Source organism: Vicugna pacos, chromosome 34 (assembly GCF_048564905.1).
Source record: "Vicugna pacos chromosome 34, VicPac4, whole genome shotgun sequence".
Classification (NCBI taxonomy): Eukaryota; Metazoa; Chordata; class Mammalia; order Artiodactyla; family Camelidae; genus Vicugna; species Vicugna pacos.
The window spans coordinates 16,411,584-16,433,771 of NC_133020.1; the positions used below are offsets into that span (position 1 = coordinate 16,411,584).

The 22,188-nt window shown below is 37.2% G+C and overlaps 2 protein-coding genes across 2 annotated transcripts in view; one reads left to right on the forward strand and one right to left on the reverse strand.

The window, feature by feature from the left end:
* Positions 1–946: 946 nt before the first annotated feature.
* The window catches only part of LOC102529833 (pregnancy zone protein-like), a 37,672-nt gene continuing 16,430 nt past the window's right edge, over positions 947–22,188 (forward strand). Inside the window, exons 1-15 of the mRNA XM_015251288.3 lie at positions 947–1,032; positions 2,988–3,168; positions 3,891–4,047; positions 4,194–4,246; positions 5,120–5,140; positions 5,594–5,762; positions 7,026–7,110; positions 8,932–9,055; positions 10,466–10,580; positions 12,230–12,339; positions 13,695–13,856; positions 14,457–14,684; positions 15,958–16,021; positions 16,960–17,102; positions 19,858–20,007. Of these exons, the coding sequence (XP_015106774.2) occupies positions 947–1,032; positions 2,988–3,168; positions 3,891–4,047; positions 4,194–4,246; positions 5,120–5,140; positions 5,594–5,762; positions 7,026–7,110; positions 8,932–9,055; positions 10,466–10,580; positions 12,230–12,339; positions 13,695–13,856; positions 14,457–14,684; positions 15,958–16,021; positions 16,960–17,102; positions 19,858–20,007 (1,848 nt within the window). The remainder of the gene's footprint in view (positions 1,033–2,987; positions 3,169–3,890; positions 4,048–4,193; positions 4,247–5,119; positions 5,141–5,593; positions 5,763–7,025; positions 7,111–8,931; positions 9,056–10,465; positions 10,581–12,229; positions 12,340–13,694; positions 13,857–14,456; positions 14,685–15,957; positions 16,022–16,959; positions 17,103–19,857; positions 20,008–22,188) is intronic.
* The window catches only part of KLRG1 (killer cell lectin like receptor G1), a 116,372-nt gene continuing 114,223 nt past the window's right edge, over positions 20,040–22,188 (reverse strand). Inside the window, exon 8 of the mRNA XM_072954400.1 lies at positions 20,040–20,099. The gene's annotated coding sequence lies outside the window, so the exon portion shown is untranslated. The remainder of the gene's footprint in view (positions 20,100–22,188) is intronic.

Genomic DNA, 22,188 nt, shown 5'->3' on the forward strand with positions numbered 1-22,188 from the left:
ACATACATCAAGAACTCATCCACAGAAGTGCTTGTTCTCATCATCCTGTATTTTACAGTTTAAACCACTTGTCAACTCAAAACAGACATACTTCAATTTCGTGGAGACCTAGTTGTATTAATATAAGAAGGTAGATCTTTCTTATTTTCAGAGTTTCATAAAAATAAATTCTAATATCCCAATCTCTTTAGGAAAGCAAATAGGACGATGAATCACTATTAATGAAATATGTTTATATTGCTCAAGGAGAAATTAAATAAGAATGTTCATCAAATAAAGGTCATTTCCTTAGAGAATAAAATAAATTAATTGGCTTTGTATTCTAGATGTTAAATAAACTAAAAAAGTATGAATATACATTACATGGGTTATTATATCCAAAGGAACTATCATTTTTCTTTACAAACAAACAAATATAAGAAGAGCTGTAAAAAGTGAAAGCTAAACTTTTAAACAATTGTCTTCATACTTATTTTGTTTAAAATCCTGTGGTAAACTTAATTTCTTTGTTTCATTAAAGAATTGTATTTGATGGAGTTTGGGAGAATACATGATGTTCCCTGGACTAACAAGAAGAGATTTGGAATATGTATTTACATTAATAGCTCTTTAAAAAAAACGAAAAAGAAGGTCAAGAATATTGATCGATTTCATCAAATCAGGTGATTTATTTTGTTTTTTTTCTTAAAGATACTGAAAGTGCTGATTAATAACCAGAGTTAATGTAGCCTCAAAATACTATTTTCAAAGCACTTTGAGAAAGTGGATGAAAGCGATCTGCAATTGATTTTTTTATACTGGAAGTTAATATGTTACAAAAATAAATGGTTAGCAGTTTGCTTTTACTGCCCATCAGGTAAAACAAAAACCAGTGATTCTGGAACAAGAACAGAGTTCAAGGCATCAAGGACTCAGACACCCATTCTTTCCTACTCCTCTCTGCACCATGAGGGGACGTCAGCTGCTTAATCCAGTCTTCATTCTCCTTTTCTTGCTCCTTCCCACAAGAGATGCTTCAGCTACCTCAGAACCGTAAGCACCATTTCCAGAAAATTCTATGGTCCTCCTGTTCCCCATTGTGTTATCTGCTTCTTGATGTCTGTGTTTTTCTTTCTTTCCTGAATCCCTATGAAATTATCTGTTGCTGACAGGGCTTGGAAGGGTCGATAAGTTGTTGTTGCTTGTGTGGCAAGAGGCATACTCCAACATAGGGCAGTGCCACTTGTGACATCTTCACCAAATAAGATTATAGGATTCTACAACTTTCATCAAATAAGAATATAGAACTCCTAACGAAAAAGAAAAGGATAAATTCTTTATTGGCTCATGAAAAAGCCTGCAGTGGGCTGACCACTGTAAAGTGACTCAGTGTCTGTCTGTTCCTAAGCCCAGGGATTGCCAAGATGGAGGCGTGACCTACAGACAAGCCAGGAGTTGTGTGTCCGGTCACTCAACCCTTCAGCAAACCTTTAGGGGTTGGCATTAGGTCTTGAGAATACACAGGTTAACAGAATGTGGACCCCGCCCCCAGGACCTCGCAGTGTAACAAAGAGAGAGACAGGGCGCACAGAGAACAAAATAAAGGGCAGAACGAGAACCACTGTGAAAACACTCAGAACGAAAACCTCACTCCTCCTGGGAATTGGTACAAGGGACGGGCATCACCAAAGTCTACCTAAGAAAGCTGGTTTTGAAACGAGTCTTCTAAAGCAAATAGAGGTTTTCCAGATGGACCAGGACACTTCCGAAAGAGAGACAGGCATGGGTAGCCGGAGCACTGCAAAGTGCAGCACGTTTGGTGACTGCTGAATGGTACCTTCTTCTCAGTGTACCCGGTGGCATGATGACTAGCCTAGTGTGACCTCCATCTCCAGAGATGGAAGAAAGAAAAACGCTAAGGCTGCATTTGAAACAACAGTGAAAAGCAATTCAGCGCCTCTCCCTGCATTAACTGTTACTCCTTTAGTGCTTCCTGGGAACAAAGAGGTTCGTGATACCATCCACATGACACCCTAGACCACATACGGATTGGTTTTCTTAGCAGTTTCAATGATGACTAATTGACTAATCATGTTTTTTGTTACCAAAAAAAATTTTTTTTGAGGGGGTTTATTGACATCTTACTGACAAATAAAATTGTAGGATATTTAAAGTGTACAACACATATGTATTGTGAAAGGATTCTCCCCATCTATGTGTAATCTATCATGTAGAATAATCTAATAATTAATCTAACACATCTATTCCTCAAATATTTTGGGGGGTGGTGAGAACATTTAAGTTCTGCTCTCAGCAAATTCCAATTATATAATGCAGTGTTATTTACTATAGTCGCCATGCTATACATAAGCCTCAGACCTTATTCACCTTATAAATGAAAGTTTGTGCCCTTTTGCAACCTGTCTCTTTTTTTCCTCCACTCCCCAGGCTCTGGCGACCACTTTTCTGCTCTATGTTTCTGAGTTTGACATTTTTGTAAAGATTTCACATCTGAGTTAGTATCATGAGATATTTGTCTGTCTCTGTCTGATTCACTTCACTTAGCACAATGCCCTCAAGGTCCATCCATGTGGTTACAAATGGCAGGACTTCCTTTTTTTTTTTTAAGGCTGCATAATCGTTGTGTGTGTGTCTGTTACCACATTTTCTTCATTCATTTCAAATTGCTCACTTTGAGATTATTTCTGCCCAAAATATATAATAACTCAGAGTGCTTATCCATAGCTTTTGAATAGGTTTACTCATATTACGAGGGTGAATATTTCCACAACACAGGAGAAGCATACTGATGTTTAACTAGGTGGAGGGTTTCTGAGTTTCTAAGGCCCTCTGGATTGGCCTTTGAAGAATATATTCCTGGACACTCCTGCTGAAATCTGGCTCTGTCCTGCGACTGGTGACAATAGCAAAGATTATCTAGAAAACAACGAAGGCAGTGATGTCTTTTTAGCTCCCCCATGGTTGACCCCGAGCCCTCTTCTCCACAGGCAGTACCTGGTGGTGGTCCCATCACAGCTGTATGCTGGGGTTCCCGAGAAGGCCTGTGTCATGCTTAATCACCTGAACGAGACGGTGGCCCTGACGGTAACTCTGGAGTATGCAACACAGAGCATAGATCTCCTCACGGACCCGGAGGCGAAGAACTCCTTCTACTGCCGCTCCTTCACTGTCAGTACCACTCCCCGGGAAAAGGGAGATCATTAGAGAAAGAGCTTATCAGCGATGCCTTGCACTCTGACCCCCAGTAACAAAGACGCAGAATGAAGGAAAAATGAGGAGTACAGAGGGAATTCAAATCAGATCTAAACATCAAAGTCCTATTGAATATGCTTACATAATATTTACAAACAGAACAGAATTAGTGCAACATACGAAAGATAATAGTTACAGGAAGGATTTCATTTGTTCTTAAAGTGAACTTCTAAGGTGAATAATCTGCACACTGTCACAGGTACACACACTGAGACTGATCAAGTTCAGTGACTTACCTAAGATCTCGCAGATGACTGATGGTTAATGTGCTGTCCTTGTCACCTTTTACTAAAGTACTAAATGTTTGTTTAATCATATTGGCTTACTACCAGTGATAACATAGAATGCTCGTTTTGACCATTGGAAGACAATCATTATTTTAGTACCACAATATTGCTGTCAAAACAATTGCCTTCACTGTCAGGACTGGTTGAAGGATTAGTTCGTTTCATTGCAGTGACATTTTCCCTTTAATTAAATCAACAAGTTGTTATTGTCATGTTATACAGCCATAAAAATTGATAAAGCGCGAACATCCCCTTGGGCCCCAGCCCTTCCTAATTCCCATGGGACTAACTGGAGAAATGAGAAAATCAGAAGAATCTGGGCAGATTCTTCAGCCCATTTCTGTTTTACAGATTCCAGAGCCGTCATCCTCCTCCTCAGCATTCATCATCGTGCAGGTGAAGGGGCCAACCCAGCAGTATGTAAAGAGGAAGCTGATGCACGTGACCAAAGCGGAAAGCCTCAACTTTGTCCAGACAGACAAACCCATCTACAAACCAGGACAAACAGGTATAAGGAACGAACTGAGCAGAGGCAACCTGAAGGGTTGGAGGTGTGGTTCTCTATTATTTTTTGGAAATAATGTCATATTGTATCTGTCTCGCCACCCTGAATCCCTGTTGGAGGGCTTCATGGGAAAAATCTCTATGTTTCAGTGAAATTCCGCATTGTCTCTATGGATGTCAGTTTTCACCCTTTGGATGAAACGGTGAGTCTCATAACAGTAAGGCTGGTGGAAACAGACAAAAATGTAAAACTTGTTCTTTAGAAGAACCTGAGACCAATACGAGATACTTAAATCTACCACAGAACGATCTCAGAAGCATACGACTGCCGGAGAACAAGGGAGGTCAGGTCACCAACTGCATTCTTAAATTAAATATTCATTTGACATTCTCACTTTAAAGACCTAATTATTTTGATTGAACAAAAGAGAATCAGTGCATTCGATTTCTGTCTTAGAGAAATGGAGACTCCCTCAGAAATACACATCATCTGCAAAATAAACTTATTATTGAACCATTTTACCTAAGTGTAGGTTTCCTCCATTTATGTTATTTCATAAAAGGTAAGTCATGGGAAAGGGCATAGTTCAGTGGTAGGATGCATGCTTAGCATGCATGAGGTCTTGGGTTCCATCTCCAGTATCTCCATTAAAAATAACTAAATAAACCTAATTAGCCCTCCAAAAAGAAAAATGTTTGCAATTTGGGGAAGGGTATAGCTGAGTGGTAGAGTGTGTGCTTAGCATGCGTGAGGTCCTGGGTTCAATCCCTAGTAGTTCCATTAAAATAAAGAAAGAAATAAACCTAATTACTTCCTCCACAAAAATAAAATTTTTAAAAAGCAAGTCAAAAATTACTAAGTAATAAGTAAATAAAAGGGAAGTCATGATTTCTTCAGAGCTGTATGTCCCAAACTAAACGTATAAAGTGCTGTGAATCAAACTGGAGCACACTTCCTCACTTAGACAAGAAATGTAGAGACTCCTTTCCTCCACCCGGATACTGTATTAATGCTGATGTCATGGATTTATTTTTCTAAACTCTGTCTCACACTTACACTATTTCTTTCTTTTCAGTTCCCAGTGGTTTATATCGAGGTAAGTAATATATTATGTATCTCAACTGGAATTAGGACTCATTACGTTATGTTAAATTGCTTCTCTCCACCTCCTCCTTCCCCACTAGCCCGTCAAACCAAACAAACACTGTTTTCTTTGTCTCTCTTATATCCTGTGGAGAGAGGATAAGACGTAAATGAAGGAACAAAATTCCCTGAGATGATGCAATTTAGTGACTCTTTCAATATTTCTGACCAAGTGGGTATGCATAATCTCGAAAAGAGGTACTATAATCTTTAATGTCTCATAGCTAGGAAATATGCCCTTCTCTCAATCTAGAATTCCTATAAACCTTTGTTAATACCTCTGGTGCCAATTTGCCAATCATCTAAATATCCAACTCCCAATGCCACTCCCCCTGAAAAGGTGTCTCGCTCCTCAAAAGTATAGATTTCAATTGCTTCTATGAATTTATAATGTTTTTACTTATAGAATCCCAAGAGGAACAGAATTTTCCAATGGCACAGCATCAAACTGCAAGGGGGGCTCAACCAGCAATCTTTCCCACTCTCAGAGGAGCCCATACTGGGCCGCTACAAGGTCGTACTGCAGAAGGAGTCTGGGACAAAAGTAGAGCGTGCCTTTGAAGTGAATGAATACGGTAAGAATTCTGCATGTGACCAAGACATTTGTAACATTAGAGTGTGTAAGACTGGATAATTTTTACATGCTGGGGACAAGCAAACATCTTGCTAATAATAGCTGAAAATTAGCAAGCCTTTTTATTTACTTAAATATTTGCTAAGCACTTTTCATGCACCATCTCATTCGATCCCTGCAACAGCCCTCTGAGACAGATCACTATGTTGCCTCCATTTTACTAATGAGCATATTAATACCCGAAAAGTCAGTCATTTTCCAAAATCATAGAGTCAATAAGAAGCAAGAGAGATTTTAATAGTTCCAAGTGACCCCATTCCAACATAAACTGCTAACCAACACATTGTGTTATCTACATACATCTCTTCATCTATATGTTAGAAGGTATCTCCTTGGATTATGCCATGGCTGTCTGAAACCTACATGGACACTACTCTAATGATGGTAATCAGACATTGAAACCATCTTGTTGGTTATCAGTTATGTGGATTTTCTGGTGTAAATGAAATCTAGCGTGCCGTGGATGAGGAGACCCATCACAAAACCATAATTCCCAAAATGCACCGGAACTGTTGTGAGAATTGGAGAACAGGGACTTACTGTAGGAATGACTAACATTATTACAACTGTGGGAGAGGCTGGGAAAGTAAGAGTCCAGCAGGAGGACTTGGTGGATCAGAGGAAATTACTTACCCGTCCTCTAGAAGCTCTGGTGGGGATGGATAGATGAGAACTTGCAAGGACACCTCCAGCTGCCAGAGGGAACCACAAAGGGAGCCTGACGGAAGAATCGACAGAAGGCTGTTACCTCCTTCAATCTTCCACTTCGGTATTTCTATAACCAAGTGTCTAGCGGTGGGCACGAGGCCCCTGTTAGTCAGCAGGGCTAGAAGTTGGGAAGATGAGCTGGACACAGAGAGGCAAAGAATAAGGGCAAACTGGAACCTACTGGTCCCCGTGCACCTGCAACAGCATCTAACCGCGGCAATCCTCAGGGTCTAATGGTGCTGTTTCCCTTCTGCCTTTGAAACCTGCGGCAAATTCGGAGGAAACTGGGAAACACCAGCTTCACCAAGTCAGCATGGTGCCAGCTGCCCACGATTAAGAACAGCATCTCCTTTGCCAATAGTAGCCCTGCTGTTGCTTATTATAATTGGAATCATTTCATCAAATCAGACCCTTTACAAGGTTCTGTAACAGAATCATTACTAATACTTGCAAGACCTGCCTGTTCTCACCTCTTTATTTTTTTTATTGACAACAGTTCTGCCCAAATTTGAGGTCCAAGTGAAAATGCCCAAGACTATTGGTTTTCTAGATGATGAATTTGCGGTGTCTGTCTGCGGCCTGTGAGTTACATTTTTTTTCCATCTCATTTTTATTTCCCTACTCTATTACCTATTCTACTACCAATAATAAAAGCATTAACTGAGCACTTCAGGTGTGTCAGGCAATGTTTTAAGTGCCTTGAACTTGTTAACACTTTTATCTTTACACTAACCCTGTGAGATGGGGGTAATTAACCTCAATTTACAAATGAGGAAACTACAACATGGAAAGGATAAAATAACCTATTCAAGTTCCTACAGCTAGTAAGTGGCAGACTGGAATTTAAATCCAACAGTCTGGCTCCAAACCTTGAACTCTTCACTACTATTTTTTTATTGCCTCTCCAATATTTCCATTTCTTTTTTTATTATTCCCAATTTCTTCAACTATGGAAGGCTGGAAAGAAGCTACGCAGACCTTTTATCTTAAATGTTGGATACATAATGTAGAATTAAAAATGCATGTCATTTACGTCTTCCCTGACTGCCGTTTCAGTGCAGGGGAACCCCCTCCACTGCACCAGGCAGAGAGACTTCACTTCTGGCTTCTGAAAAACATGTTTTTATCTTTCACACCAGTTCTGATGTTTGAAATTTTTCCATCAGAAGAAAAACCTTTTGATTCAGATTTAAAGATAAGATTCAACAAAGCGGCTGAAACTTACTAAGTAATTTATTACTTTATCAGCACTTATAGAAATGATCCGGGGTTGGGCGGGGGAACTACAGAAAGAGGAAGCTTGGGGCTGCTATGGCCAGACCTCACCTACATCACAGTCTGGGCAATAGGTTTCTATTGATTCTCCTTTGAATCTCAGTGAATATCTCAGGTAATTTCAATGTCCGTGGTCCATAAAGCACACTTTAACAAACAGTAGACTAAGTTTGGCTTTGCAGCATGTCTTAGTCCGTTCAGGCTGCTACAACAACATACCACGGACCAGGTAGCTTACCAACAACAGAAATTAACTGCTCACAGTTCTAGAGGCTGAGAAATCCAATATCAAGTTGCCCAGCATGGTCATGTTCTGGTGAAGGTCCTCTTTTTGGTTCATAGCTGGTACCTTCTCCTTGGTCCTCACTTGGTGGAAGGGATGAGGGATCTCTCTGTGGCCCCTTTTATAAAGAGGAGTTTTACAGAGGCACTAACCCATTAATGAGAACTTACCCTCATGATCTAAGCATCTCCCAAAGGCCTCACCCCTTCCTACTATCATCTGGGATTTAGGATTTCAACATATGAATTTTGAGGGGACATAAACATTCAGACAACACCACATTGTATCTTTCCATCAGATTTGGCAGAAACAGATGGAGTCATTATGATGCTGTTCATATATAACATTTTTGTTCGGTAGGTAGTGATTTCCTACTTAATTTCTCAAGTGTCCTCTTAAAACATATACAAATTAGGGAGGATTTAGAAATACACTCTCTATGATCCCTAATTTTTTTCTTAAAACAACTTAGAAGGCGTTGGCAAAGCTGGAATCATAACCTAGATAATCTGACAGCAGAGAAAGAAGGAAATAAGGCTGTTGTATAGAAAAACTTCAACTGAGAGTGAGGAAAGACACGCGTAATTTCCCAAAAGATAGGAGAAAAACGACATGGGTAATTTCCCCCCGTGGAAGTGTTGCAAAAGATTCAGTAAGTATTTTCTCTTAGAGTTATAGATAATTAAGACACAGTTGCAGAGTAAGTGCCTCTAAAGTGCAAATGCTATGGAAGGAAACAGAATTGCTACAAATAAGAAGCGTATATGAATGGATGAAATCATGTGAAGAAAATCTGAGTTATTTACATGAAGTATCTTTTTGTATGACTGCTTTATTGTTATAGATACACATATGGAAAGCCTGTTCCTGGTCTGGTGACAATTAATGTATGCAGAAAATATTTACGATACAGTTCCACCTGCTATGGAAAATATTCACAAAGCATCTGTGAAGAATTTAGTCAACAGGTATATGGAAACCACTCTCCCCAGGACATTAACACCAGATCTTGTTTACTTGTGGTTGATAACATAGCAGCGAATATAATACAATACAGTATGAGAGTAGTGTTTGAAATAGTCACCTAGGAAAAGCGTGGAGTAAGGGAAATATTGTAAGATTGCCTGGCAATCAGGCTCATGGATTTACAGTTGCAGTTATTCGGCCAGGTTTGTAATTTCCTTCTGACGACAATCGGCGTGCCAGATATACGGGCATTAAAGGATGCGGAAGTCTCCAAAGTTGGCTTTTATCAAATGGAAAAACAGAAGAAGGTGTCAGATGTTAAGAATTTGGCTGGTAGGGGAATCAAATGACACACTCTGGAATCTAACCTGCATATGGGAGACTATGAAACCATCACGAGGTTGAGGAGAGGGGGACTGAGAGGGGCAATGGACTGGAGACTCCAATTACATCAGAGAAGCCTAGTAACTAAGGGAGACAGTGGTAGAATGTGTTGTGTTTAAAGTGAAATGGATCAATTACTGAATTCAGAGGAAGAGTACATAGAAGTCCAGGGTGTGGCAGTGTGAGCGGGCACTGGATCACAAAGAAAAGTATCAAAGCTGCAGAGAGCAAATAAATAAAAGGCTAGGGTGGTGAATACGATGACCAATGTCAAGAGAATCATTGATAACAAGATAAACGTGAGAGAGGTCTAGCTGCCAACATCTTTAGTACATCCGGGAGACCAGGATTCCTTTTTATTTTCAAATGTCATGACATCTATGTATAAGGAAATTAAGAGTGATTAAATTTTACGATGCACTAAATATTTTCCTGTAACTAAGTACAAAAATGAAAACAAATCTTTATTAAATTATGGACGCCAATATTTAGCTTGGAAATCTGATTGCTATAATGATTCATCTATTCGATGAATATGTATGTTTTTATTGATGTCTTCAATACCAAGAAAATAGTTAAGAAAATAAAATCCCTAGTAGATATTTAGGCTGAGGTCATTACAGAGGCTCTTAGAACATGTTATGTCTGAGTTGAGTTTAGAGGAGCAGTAACCATTGGCCAAGATGAGAATGGTAAAAGAAAGTTATCATTTGAGGAACAACGTATGCAAAGAGATAGAATTACAAGCTATCTTGGCACATTTGGAAACTAGAAGTTTAATGCAGCAGATATGAGATAGGCTTTCAGAAGATGGGGAGAGTTGGCAGTGAGTAACTCAGTTGATCCATGAAGAATTTTGTTTTTCATCTGGGGTCTTGGGAAAAGATAAGCACCCAAAAGATGGTCAGAACATCTGTAAAATTTCCTTCTGTGGCCAACACTAAATGTTCATGGGTTGATAACTGACCTTTTTGATCACAAATCAGAGGACCCAGGAATTCTCTTCCTTTCTCTTCCTTTCTCTTCAGGCAGACAATGATGGCTGTTTCACCCAACTCGTAAAGACTAAAATGTTTCAGCTGAGACAAAGAGGGTATGACATGAAAATACAAGTGGAAGCCAAGGTCAGGGAGGAGGGAACAGGTTTGTATTATTTTAAAATATTTATTAATTTATTAAACATTTGTCAAACTTTCATTCCATGTAGAATGCTTTATAGTTGCCAGGCGACTATGACAATGACAAGATCTCTGCCCTCAAGGAATGGCAAATCTAAACAGAAATTATATGTGTGTGTGTGTGTATGTGTGTGTGTGTATGTGTATTATGTATAACCATAACAAACTTTCCACAGGAAATGTAAAAAATAAAGGCCAAATGCATATGAAGAGAGAGAGTTAATTCTAGCATAGACCCGAAGTTAGTTTTAAAAAGTATCATTTGAGCAGATTTGTATAGAATGAATAGTATTTTGCAAGATAGTGATGGACTAGGAAAACATAACACGCCTAAAACAAAGGTGTTCAGTCCCAGAAAAATCTGAAAATGTAGGCTGGTGCTAAGGTGTTTAGAAAAGTAAATCATGTACTAAAGAGGTTAGACTTTGTTATGAAAAGCATTAGATATCTTCAGATATATTTAGGGAGAATGATCAAAATAAGTTGATGTTTCTAACATTTAATTCCAGCAGACATGAAAAAGGACAGGCTAGATGAAGAATACGATATATCAGAATATTATTCAAAGATGACCCCAAACATTACAATTTGGGGGCCTGAGAAACAGAAATGCCATTAACCAAGATAAGGGAAAGATGAGAAAGAACTATGGTTAGTTATGAGAGTGTGTCAAAGATAATGAATCATAATCTGGAATATCAAAATAGAAGTTGATTCATTCAGTGGACAATTTAAAAAGAAAACCAGAGCAAAATCAGGACCAGAAATGTAACTCTGAAAGTATCCCCAGGGTGTCCAGATCCTCCTAAGAGTAAATGCAAGTGTTCTGGAAGCAAGCTCATTTAGCATTGCTAAACTGAGGTTGGAGGCAGACAAGGAGGGGCCCAAGGATGTGGTTAGGAGAGAGTATAAAATAAATGAGCATAATAAAATTGGAAGTCATAGGGCTAGAAAATTAAAATTAAAAAGCACAATTTCATAGATGCCACTGGAGGGAACTTTTTTTGAAGTTCTTCTGAGGGTTGGTTCTGATGAGGTCTGAGATGAGAATACTATATATGGGGGGAAATAAGGGGTCTTTTAGGCTTTGACAGAGTGGTGTTTTGGAGGATGAAGACAAAATACAGATCACACTTCACTGAACGGAAAGACACTGTAGGTTAGCTTACTTTGGATAGGCCATGCAGTGATAAGAAGGGTTTTGCCAAGGAAGTAGTTTGTGATAGGAATTTAAGAACATTTGGGGGCCAATGTGGAGAATCATGTTGTAGGTAAAAAGCTGTAGGCAGGGAGGCCATGGATGCAAAAGAGATGGAAACAAAGATAGAGCAAGATCACAGAGGAGAGAAGAAAAACTTACCAAGAACGCGGGCGGAATGAGCAGGATATTTGTGAAACCAGAGGTACTGAGAAATTACAGAGACCAATCATTTTTTTATATGAAGCAAAGCTAATGTCAAATTGTTTGCATTTTCTAAGCATAAGGAAATTCTGGAAAGAATAGTAGAAAGAAATTCTGGAATGGACAGTTAGAATGTTATAATGGAGTAAAGCTGGGATGGAGGCAGGAGGTGAGTTGAATATACAGAACAGTTCAAATTCATTGTTTTTCAGGGTTGGAATTAACTGGACTTGGATCAAGCGAAATCACAGATATCTTAAGCAAACTGGAATTTACAAAAGTGGATTCGCATTTCAGGCGTGGGCTCCCTTTCTTTGGGCAGGTAAAGGAACTTTTCAATAAAATCACGATTTGGAGGATGTGGCTTTTAAGAAAACAAGCTTTTCTGTCACAAAATCAAAATTTATTGTAAAAAATAAATATTTATTTAAACTAAGAAATTATAACAAATTACAAATTTAAAAGGCAAATACCATCACAAAATCCAAAAAAATAAAGCATACTTTTATTAACTTCCTAACACACCTCTATAATGCATTTTTCCTATATAGTAAGGCTGCATACTATTTGACTGCCTCTTATAAACAATGGCTTTTTAATGTAATCTTCTATAGAAAGAATAAAAAGATACTTTCATCTAGATGACTGGTTTTTTTTATTACTGTTAGTTTTTAAAAGGGTTTTTTTTTTTCAGTTTCAGGGCTCAATATTGATAATAATATTGGTAAATTTTAAGACTGACATCCAATTAGGACTATTAAAGAGATCTAAGACTTCTAGGCATTTTATATTTCCTTTTGTAGTAACTAATCTTTGAATTGACAATTTATAGGCAATTTCCTCATTTGATTGCCGTATTATGAATTTGATGTTTTCTTAACGTTTTCCAGTATTTTGTATCAAATTGGCAAGAAATTAATAATTGGGCGAGATCATTTCGGGTTGAGAGAAAAGCATGAGAAAACTGAAGGCCTGAGGGATGAATATGACTTTGTCCAGAAATCTAAGAAAGATGAGAGAATGGTCAAGGCTTTTCAAGATCAAAGAACTAAGGGCCTTTTAAGATATGTTCGAATTTTGGATTGAGAAGTTACTGAAGGTTTTATTGAGAGTGACATGATCAGTTTAGCTTAGGCTGTATAGAGAATGGCCTGAAGCGAGGACGGAGCAGCGAGAAGGTGGACTGCATAAGCTTAAATAGAAAGATACTGGAAACCAGATGGGAAAAAATATTGTGGTTTTAAGTGGAATAGTAGCAGTAGATTTGGAGAGAGGTCAATAGGAATAAAAGATGTTTAGTGGGGAAAAGACAGCACTTGCCAATGGGTTAGATATAGGCGGTGAAAGGGAGAAAATGACCGAAAAATAAAGCTCTGCATAATCCTGCATAAACTACTGAATGGATGGAAGCACTGTATACTGAGAAAAAGAACACCAGAGATGGAGAGAATTCGGGAAGGCAACATCATGAGTCCACGATGGGCAATTCTCAATGGAACGCTAATGAAGTTATCCAAATAGAAATGTCAAAAAGAAAAATATTTCAGAGCCCAGAAAACAAATCTAATTTTCACAGTCGAAGCTCTTCATTGAGTGACAGTGGCCAAGCACGCAAGAGTGGAAAAAATGTTATTGCCATATGATGCTTGAAACCAGCCATCTCTTTTGTCTTTCTAGGTTCTTCTAGTTGATGAGAAGGACCAGCCAATCCCCAATAAAACAGTAGTCGTCAGTGTGTCTATCATGTCGTACCAAGCCAGCTTTACTACTAATGAGCACGGGTTGGTGGACATTTCCATTGACACCACTAACTTCACGTCTTCTTTCATTACAGTTACGGTGAGTGGAAAGGGGCATCTGGGACTAAAAAGACAGAGATCACTGGGGCTGCATAATGTAAGGATATATGGGAAAACATGTGCACTCTGGGGATTAAAAAAAAAAGTGATAAAGGCCAAAATAGGAATTAAGCAGTGCGGAGACCTAAATAATAAGAAACAAAAAATTCTCCGCCAGAAAACTTCAGACTCTGTTCACAGCATGATCTAGTTTCAGGAGACATTCATTAGAACATCTTGATAATCCCTTGAAAGTTCGATATTTTTACAGTTTTATTACAAATCAGATTTTTCCTTAGTATACCACTATTTATGTTTTGCCTTAAGTATTCAAGTGTCCTTCTGCAATTTACATACGTAAGAGTATTAAGAAAAAGTAATTGACCTTCATTGTGAGTGAGAATATCTATTCAGTCAGTATAGTGTAACCTTAAATAAACTTAAGGGAAAGTTGCTTATAGATGATGCTTTATTTGGGACAGCAGCTTATAATGAAACCAAGTGAGCCTTGTTAATATAAAATCTTCAGTAAATGACAGAGTGACCAATATGTACATAATATATGTTAATAACCTACTCAAGACCTTATTCTATCCTTTAGGTCACTTACAAACAGAATAATTTCTGTTACGATAACTGGTGGCTTGAAGAATCACATTTACCAGCACAGCACACTGCAAGGCATGTTTTCTCCCCGAGCAAGAGTTATGTTCACCTTGAACCTGTGGCTGGTACTCTGGCTTGTGGGCAAACCCAGGAGGTTCGAACACACTACATCTTGAATGAACAGATTCTGAAGGATGAAAAAGAGTTAACCTTCTATTATTTGGTAAGAATGAAGGCCACTGTGGCTCTTCCTCATTGTGTAGACCTCAGAAAGATTGAGTTCTTATCTAAGTAATGCCCTTTATAGCAATATTTTTTGTTTGTTTTTATGATTGAAGGGAAGTTGCTTCCTAAAAAAATTATGAATGTTTTAATATTTCATTTATGTTCTGGTCTTCACTGAAACATTTAAGTGTGTGTGTGTGTGTGTGTACGTTTTTCTGATTTCTAGTGGAAAATTATTGAATGAAAGAGGAAAGAGCTTAGGACAAATTTCTTGTTAGTCAAAGAGAATGTTTTTCTTAGAGTTCAGTAGATAAATAAGCAAAAGGTAAAAACCAAGGACTTATTCAACAGGAAATAAAAAATATAAATAACTTTTGGGGAAAATATTCAATTTGACATTAATTGGAGACGTGAAAATTAAAACAATACAGCAGGAGTATATAAAGGTTCTAAATAATTTACACAGTTCAAGAGCTGGTACAACTGCAGGGAAAAGTACCTTGACAAGCATATTATAAATTGGTGTGACATGTTTGAGGTCGGTATACCTATTTTAAAATATTCAAAGCTGGTTGTTAGCCGGGTAAGTCATTTTAAGAAGAAAAATTTATGTGTAAGAAATTGTATATAGGGACATTAACTATAAATAGTATTTTTTAATTCTATAAAAAAGTGAAAACATTGACAGTAACCTAGAATCTTGGCTTTATTGCGTCTTAGTTATGTGAATTTGGGTAATTTACTTGATCTCATCTGTAAAGAGAACTGTCAATATCTCACCTGAATACTGAAGGTAGTATTTATACCTCCTTCATAAGGTTATCGTCAAAATTAAAAATCTTAAAACTAAATTCCTTACTTCAGTACCTGGCACATAGAGAGTGTAAATACTTTTAGTTTAGTTTTGTTCTTTTTAAATAGGAACCAGCATTAGAGAATACCTACATATATTTTATATCTGCTTTTACTATATATTGCTTTGCATATAATACATGCTTAAAATAGTTGTTGAAAGAATATATAAATTTTAAATATTAATATTAAAGATAAGTAGTAAATATTAAGTAAAATACTAAAATACTGTAAAATTATGTTTTTATGTAAAGTATGTATCTATACATATAAGAAAATATTAGAAGAGGAATTTAGTGAACAAAAATGATTTCTGGATTGAAATAGATTGTTGCCTATTTATGTGTTATAAATATATTTAAGTAAGTTTAGTATGTACCTTTTAAAATGATAATGAATGTCCTTCCCTCTGTCTTCAGATCAAAGCAAGAGGAAGCATCGCGCAATCAGGAACCCATGTGTTGTCCATTGAGCAAGGAGAGAGTAAGTACTTTCCGGATTTCCTGTTTTTTCTCTCAAATTGTCAAATCCTGAACATTTTAGCAAGATGAAACTATTTCTTCCGTTGGAGGAAACCAACCTTCTTCTGTCAACCAAAGATGAAGAAGCTGATTAAAAAAAAAAAAAAGGATACTAGGCTCATTTTAGTCCATTTAGTACTTTACTATCCTTTTTACAGCATTTCTATATTTTAAATTTTATTCATAAAGTAAAATATATTCATTTTATTATTAAATTTTTAATGCAAAAATAATCGAAAAATGTAGAAAATCACCAAAGAAAAATTTTACTCTGTACATTTTCGTATTAGTTTCCTATTGCTTGTAGGAAGCTTTCTGGCTAAAAACCACTCAGATTTGTTATCCTACAGTTCTGTGGGTCAGAAGCAGTACGTAATTCACACAGAAAGCAACCACTAAGATAAATGCATGGAATTCTTTCACAAAAATCAGAGCCATACTCTTTCGTGTGTGTACAAATAGTGTTGGCATCTCTGCTCTACTGTAAATGGCCTGAAGGCAGAGATTGTGTTGCATTCTTTGAATTGTCCTCTCCCATATGACAAGAATTGCACTGATTTGGATCATAGATAGAGATCATTAAAGACATCAAGAAGTTTCTTCTTTCTTGACTTCTTAATGTCTGTTTTTTTTAATTTAAAAACAGAGACACACAATAAATGTTCTTTCCTGCTTAAGCAGAGGAACTGAACAATTTAACCTACATCTTTAAGGACAAATGTCATTAATTCAGCATATATATATTGAACACTACTATATACACAATGGTATAAATGCAAGTCTTTTCTCACTTTGGTCTGCTCCAAAGGTAAATAAGTTAAATAATTTGAGAACCTCTTCTTCATAAAATTGAAAACTCTTCCCTCTTCCTAATCCAGTATCTTGAACTTTACTCTCCAGTGAAAAGGGTATTTTCCTTCTCCTTTCGAGTGGAATCAGCCATTGCTCCCACCGCCCAGTTGCTGATTTATACTGTTTTACCTAATGGAGAAGTTATTGCAGATACTGAGGAACTCAAGATTGAAAACTGCTTTGCCAATAAGGTGGGTGTTTTGTTTAAGCCCAGTCCTTTTATTCATCCCCTCTTTCGAAGTATGGAGAATAAGACACTTACGTCCATAAAAAAGATTCCCACCTAGTGCCCCTAAAACCTTCTGCCAAAGGGCTTCTAAAGGCAGAGTAGTTCAAAGGAGTAGTTCAAAGCAAATGGCCGTTAGCACAATTTTGTACAAGTCTCTTGTTTTAAAATTCATGTGGAATTCCAAATATATGCTATTCATAAGTTTTAATACTTTTAACTTTGAAATGTTTTGTTCCCCAAAGTTTTAATTAAAAATGATGCTTCACAATGATATGTCAATTTTATCCCACTGTACCCCCTGACATGCCTCTATGTACTATGGCAGAACCCAATAATTTACTGTGAGTTAAATTCAGTTTGATAAAACAGAGCAAGGGAATATATATGTATCCTGTTTTGAGTAGTGTAGCCTGGGCACTCTAATAATGACTATAGCATAAAAATCTAACATACTTACAATTGGGATCTTTTTATATTTTCAAAGAATACATGGCTGTAAGGAGAAGCCTACTGAGAAATTAAGCAGCTTTATCTTAACAGAATTTGGTGTGTCATCTTGACATTAACAATCAAACAGGAGCCACTGACTTCAGATGTCTTTTTAAAAAATCACCTACAAGGATTCTAACATGGGTTTTATGGAGATTAAAACAATACACATGTATAGCAAGTGTACATTTCTGCAATGAGAATTGTATTTAGCTTGTCCTCTTTTTTTTTAATATACCATGATCTAAGAAAAATGCACAGTGGATTCTGATATAAATTTTCAATTACAACTTACGAAGGAATGCTATTAAACCAGGACAGGTGTCCAGGAGCATAGTTTGTGTTCTGTTTGGAGGTTCTGTGTATTTCATATGGACCTAGAAAAGACTTTTGCTTCTAACGTCAATGTCTTTGCTGCTAATCATGGGTAGTTAGTTGTTTGCTAAACCTTGGAGCAGTCATGTTACACTGCAGCATTTGCCCATTTTACTCCTCCCAGCAGCAGCTTCTCTCTGGGGCAAAAACATAGGACAGCTCCTGTGTAACATCATAAAACTTCCACCCAGAAACCGAAGTCCATGGACACTATGTTCCATCACTTCATATCAAATATCTTTTCATTTATCATTGATCAGAGGTGGAGATAAGCTATGAAAAATATACATAAAGATTTATGCAGTATTTAGAAGAAATCTGACCATTTGTTTAAAAGTTAGGGAATGATTAAAGTTAACAATTAAGGATCCTGGAAGTGAGACTCCCAACAGGATGATGAGCAAACAGGGTAAAGAGTGGGCTGAGAGGGTGAGGAAAGAGCCAGGTCAGCTTGAGACCTGTGTTTCTTTAAACCAAAAGACTTTAACTGTTTTCTTTCAATCTTTGTTGGGAAAGAGGAGAACCTGTTTACTATTCAAAAATCTGTATACCTCTTTCTTACTTTAATAATAAAAATAATAACTTAATTTAATTAATTTAAATTAAAAACTTAGTAACAGAGTTAGTAGACACACTGACTACCATGTAACAGTGTAAATTGTCAGTTATTCTTAACTAGATATAATTATTCATTAAGGATAACATTGATTAATACAGTAGGTACAGACTCTCAAAATATGCCTTAAATTTCTTTTCCTTAAAGTTCTCATATCAGTAAAACATTTTACATTTTCTAGCAGATCTACTTGGTTAAGGGTATTTTCAGTCTATTATAATCCCAAATAATTCACTTGTTCAATCTATGTGGACCTTCATGAACATACTTCAATAAACTTAAATTTTCTAAAGAGAAAAATATATTTAAAATAGATTTTTCATAACCAATGTTTTCATAACATATTAGCCTACAGAGATGAATACCCCTGCATCTTGAGAATAAATCAGTTAATTTCTTTTTCATATATGTCTCATGATATACATGAATCCAAACTGTTATATCAATTTAATAGACCTCACAGCAGATTATCATAGTTAAATTCAGCAATCCAAGTCAAATGTTATTTAACTCAATGTACTGATATTTCTTTCCAATCCAAGAAATGTTTATGTAAATGTTAGGAACCAACAGATTCCAATGCAGTAGGAATCAATGCATGTCTATTGGCCAAAGCAGAGTCAAATCTTTGGGAAAATTATGCACAATTTTTCATTATTTTGTAGCTCTTATTCTTTATTCACAGTTCTTTGAATTTTGTCAGCCAATAAACTCTTAGAGTATTATATTAGATGCTTAGCTTTTTAAATTAATGAATAAGTTCCTGATCCTGATAAATGGCACTACACTGCTTAGAATGTCAGATGATTAAGGGTGCCAACTGGAAGAGACTTTGTTGGCTGGTCTTAGAGGCTGAATGGAATTTTTCACAGCCCCGTGCAAACTACAAACATTCATCAGAAAAACACTGCCTGGAGACAGGCTGTAGCTAGGTCTGTATCTTTGTTAGCCTGTGTTCCAATTCCCATTCAAGATTCTATCTCACTGTGATCGAAATCAATTTATATTTTACCAGTGTTTAAAAAGAGTAGGAAGCCTGAGTTAACCATATCTCATTTCCAGTGTATTCCAGAGATGGTTAACCGGTAGTCCCGAGGCAGATTCACCTCTAATCATGTTCTCAAGTGGATGAAGACAAAGGAAATGTAGAAAGGAACAGTCCTAGCCTAGGGCAAAAGAGAGTTTCAAGACTGTAATAATTAGAATATTTGTTTCTATAATCATATCCTCTTCACAGGTAAATTTGAGCTTCTCCTCCGTCCGGAGCCTGCCAGCCTCAGACACCAACCTGAAGGTCACAGCCACTCCTCACTCCCTCTGCGCCCTCCGTGCTGTAGACCAGAGTGTGCTGCTGATGAAGCCTGAGGCTGAGCTCTCACCTCAATCAGTGAGTCCCATTTCAGTCTTGGGTATCAGAAAACGCACACATCATACAAGCCTTGTTGGTAGCCGGAAGTTCTAACTGCAAAACGACAAGTTCTTCAGACTGTCAGGCATGAGGTAGTAAGTTATGTATGAGTTTGGATTCAGTTCAGTTCCAAAAAAGACACTGCACAAGGTGCTTTACATGTATCATCTCATTTCCTTCTCTGCTGTAGTGTGTCAAAGAGTGAGCAATCTTGCTCTCCACTTCATTCCCTGAGCCTAACACAGCCCTTATCTCTAAAAGATGCACAACACATTTTTAATGAATAAATGAATAATACTTTTTTAAGGTGGATATTATTACCTTAATTTTACTATTTTTTAAATTGAGGTATGGTTGATTTACAATGTTGTGTTAGTTTCAGGGGTACAGCAGAGTGATTCAGTTGTACATCCATATATCTATTCTTTTTCAGATTCTTTTCCATTATGGGTTATTACAAGATATTGAACATATTTCCCTGTGCTCTACAGTAGGACCTTGTTGTTTATTTTATATATAGTAGTGTGTATATGTTAATCTCAAACTCTTAATTTATCCATTCCCCTGTACTTTCCCCTTTGGTAACCATAAGTTTGTTTTTTATATCTGTAAGTCTATTTCTGTTTTGTAAATAAGTTCATTTGTATAATTTTTCTTAGATCCCACATATAAATGATATCATATGATATTTGTCTTCCTCTGTCTGACTTACTTCACTTAGTATGATAATCTCTAGGTTCATCCACATAGCTGCCAATGACATTATTTCATGCTTTTTTTTATGGCTGAGTAGCATTCCATTGTGTGTGTGTGTATATATATACCACACTTACCACACATACCACAACTTCTTCATCCATTCATCTGTCGATGGATATTTAGGTTGTTTCCATATCTTGGCTGTTGTAAATAGTGCTGCTATGAACATTGGGGTGCATGTATCTTTTTGAATTGGAGTTTTCTCCAGATATATCCCCCAGGAGTGGGACTGCTGGGTCATATGGTAGGTCTATTTTTAGTTTTTTAAGGAGTCTCCATACTGTTTTTCATAGTGGCTGCACAAATTTACACCTACCAGCAGTGCAGGAGGATTCCTTTTTCTCCACACCTTCTCCAGCATTTCTTATTTGTAGACTTTTTGATGATGGCCATTCTGACTGGTGTGAGGATATACCTCATTGTAGTTTTGATTTGCATTTTTCTAATAATTAGTGATGTTGAGCATCTTTTCATGTGTCTGTTGGCCATCTGTATATCTTCTTTGGAGAAATGTCTGTTTAGAAGAAGAAGGCCTTCCCCAGGAGAGGAGAGCTGTTCTACAGTCAAGGGTATATGAGTAGCTGCTCTCACTACAAACTCCACACAAGATGGTATGTGATGCCAGATTTTTAAGCTTTCCCTAAAATTCAGGTACTTCCTCATTGCTCTTAAGTATAGATGAAAGAGAATTTCCATTCAAACTTGTCTTTTAAAGATATTTCTTACACTGAAGCACTACCAAAAGGACCTTAGAGCTTCCCATCTTCATGGTCCATTTACTTATTTAACAAATAACTCTGCCTTGACTGTGAGATGGACACTGCCCTGGAAATAGGAGTTCTAATAGTGAACAATCAGATGTGGTCTCTGACTGTTTTAGACTTACAATCTGGTGAGCTATTAAAACAAGCAAGCAACAAAACATATAAACGTATAATAGTGCTAAATTTTGGTAAGCATCATTTAAGGGATAAACAGGCTGTTGAGATAAAGAAGGAAAAGAGTTGAACAGTTTTTGACATAGTGATTTGAGGTGTCTTCTTAGATCATCAGATAACGGAGGGGCAGGGGCAGGCGTTACAAAGGATGAAAGCAGCGTGCCCGAGGGTCTTGAGGTCGGAGTAAGTCTGGGGTGTTCTAAAAAGGGAAAGGTAATGACCTCATGTGTAGTGGTGAGAGAAGAGGAAGGCAGCATCTGCAGGTGGAACGGAAAGAAGGAAGATCGTGGTGTTACGGTCTCTGTTACGTGATGCACTCTGTTCGCTTGGAGTGGAGTTTGGAGTTGACGGCCAGTGCGGGGGTCAATCACTGAGGAGCTGTAGGCAGGGGAGCAGCAATTCAGATTTCTCTACTAAGAAGATCTCATTGGCTGCTGAGGATATGAGAGGGAGAATGAAAGAA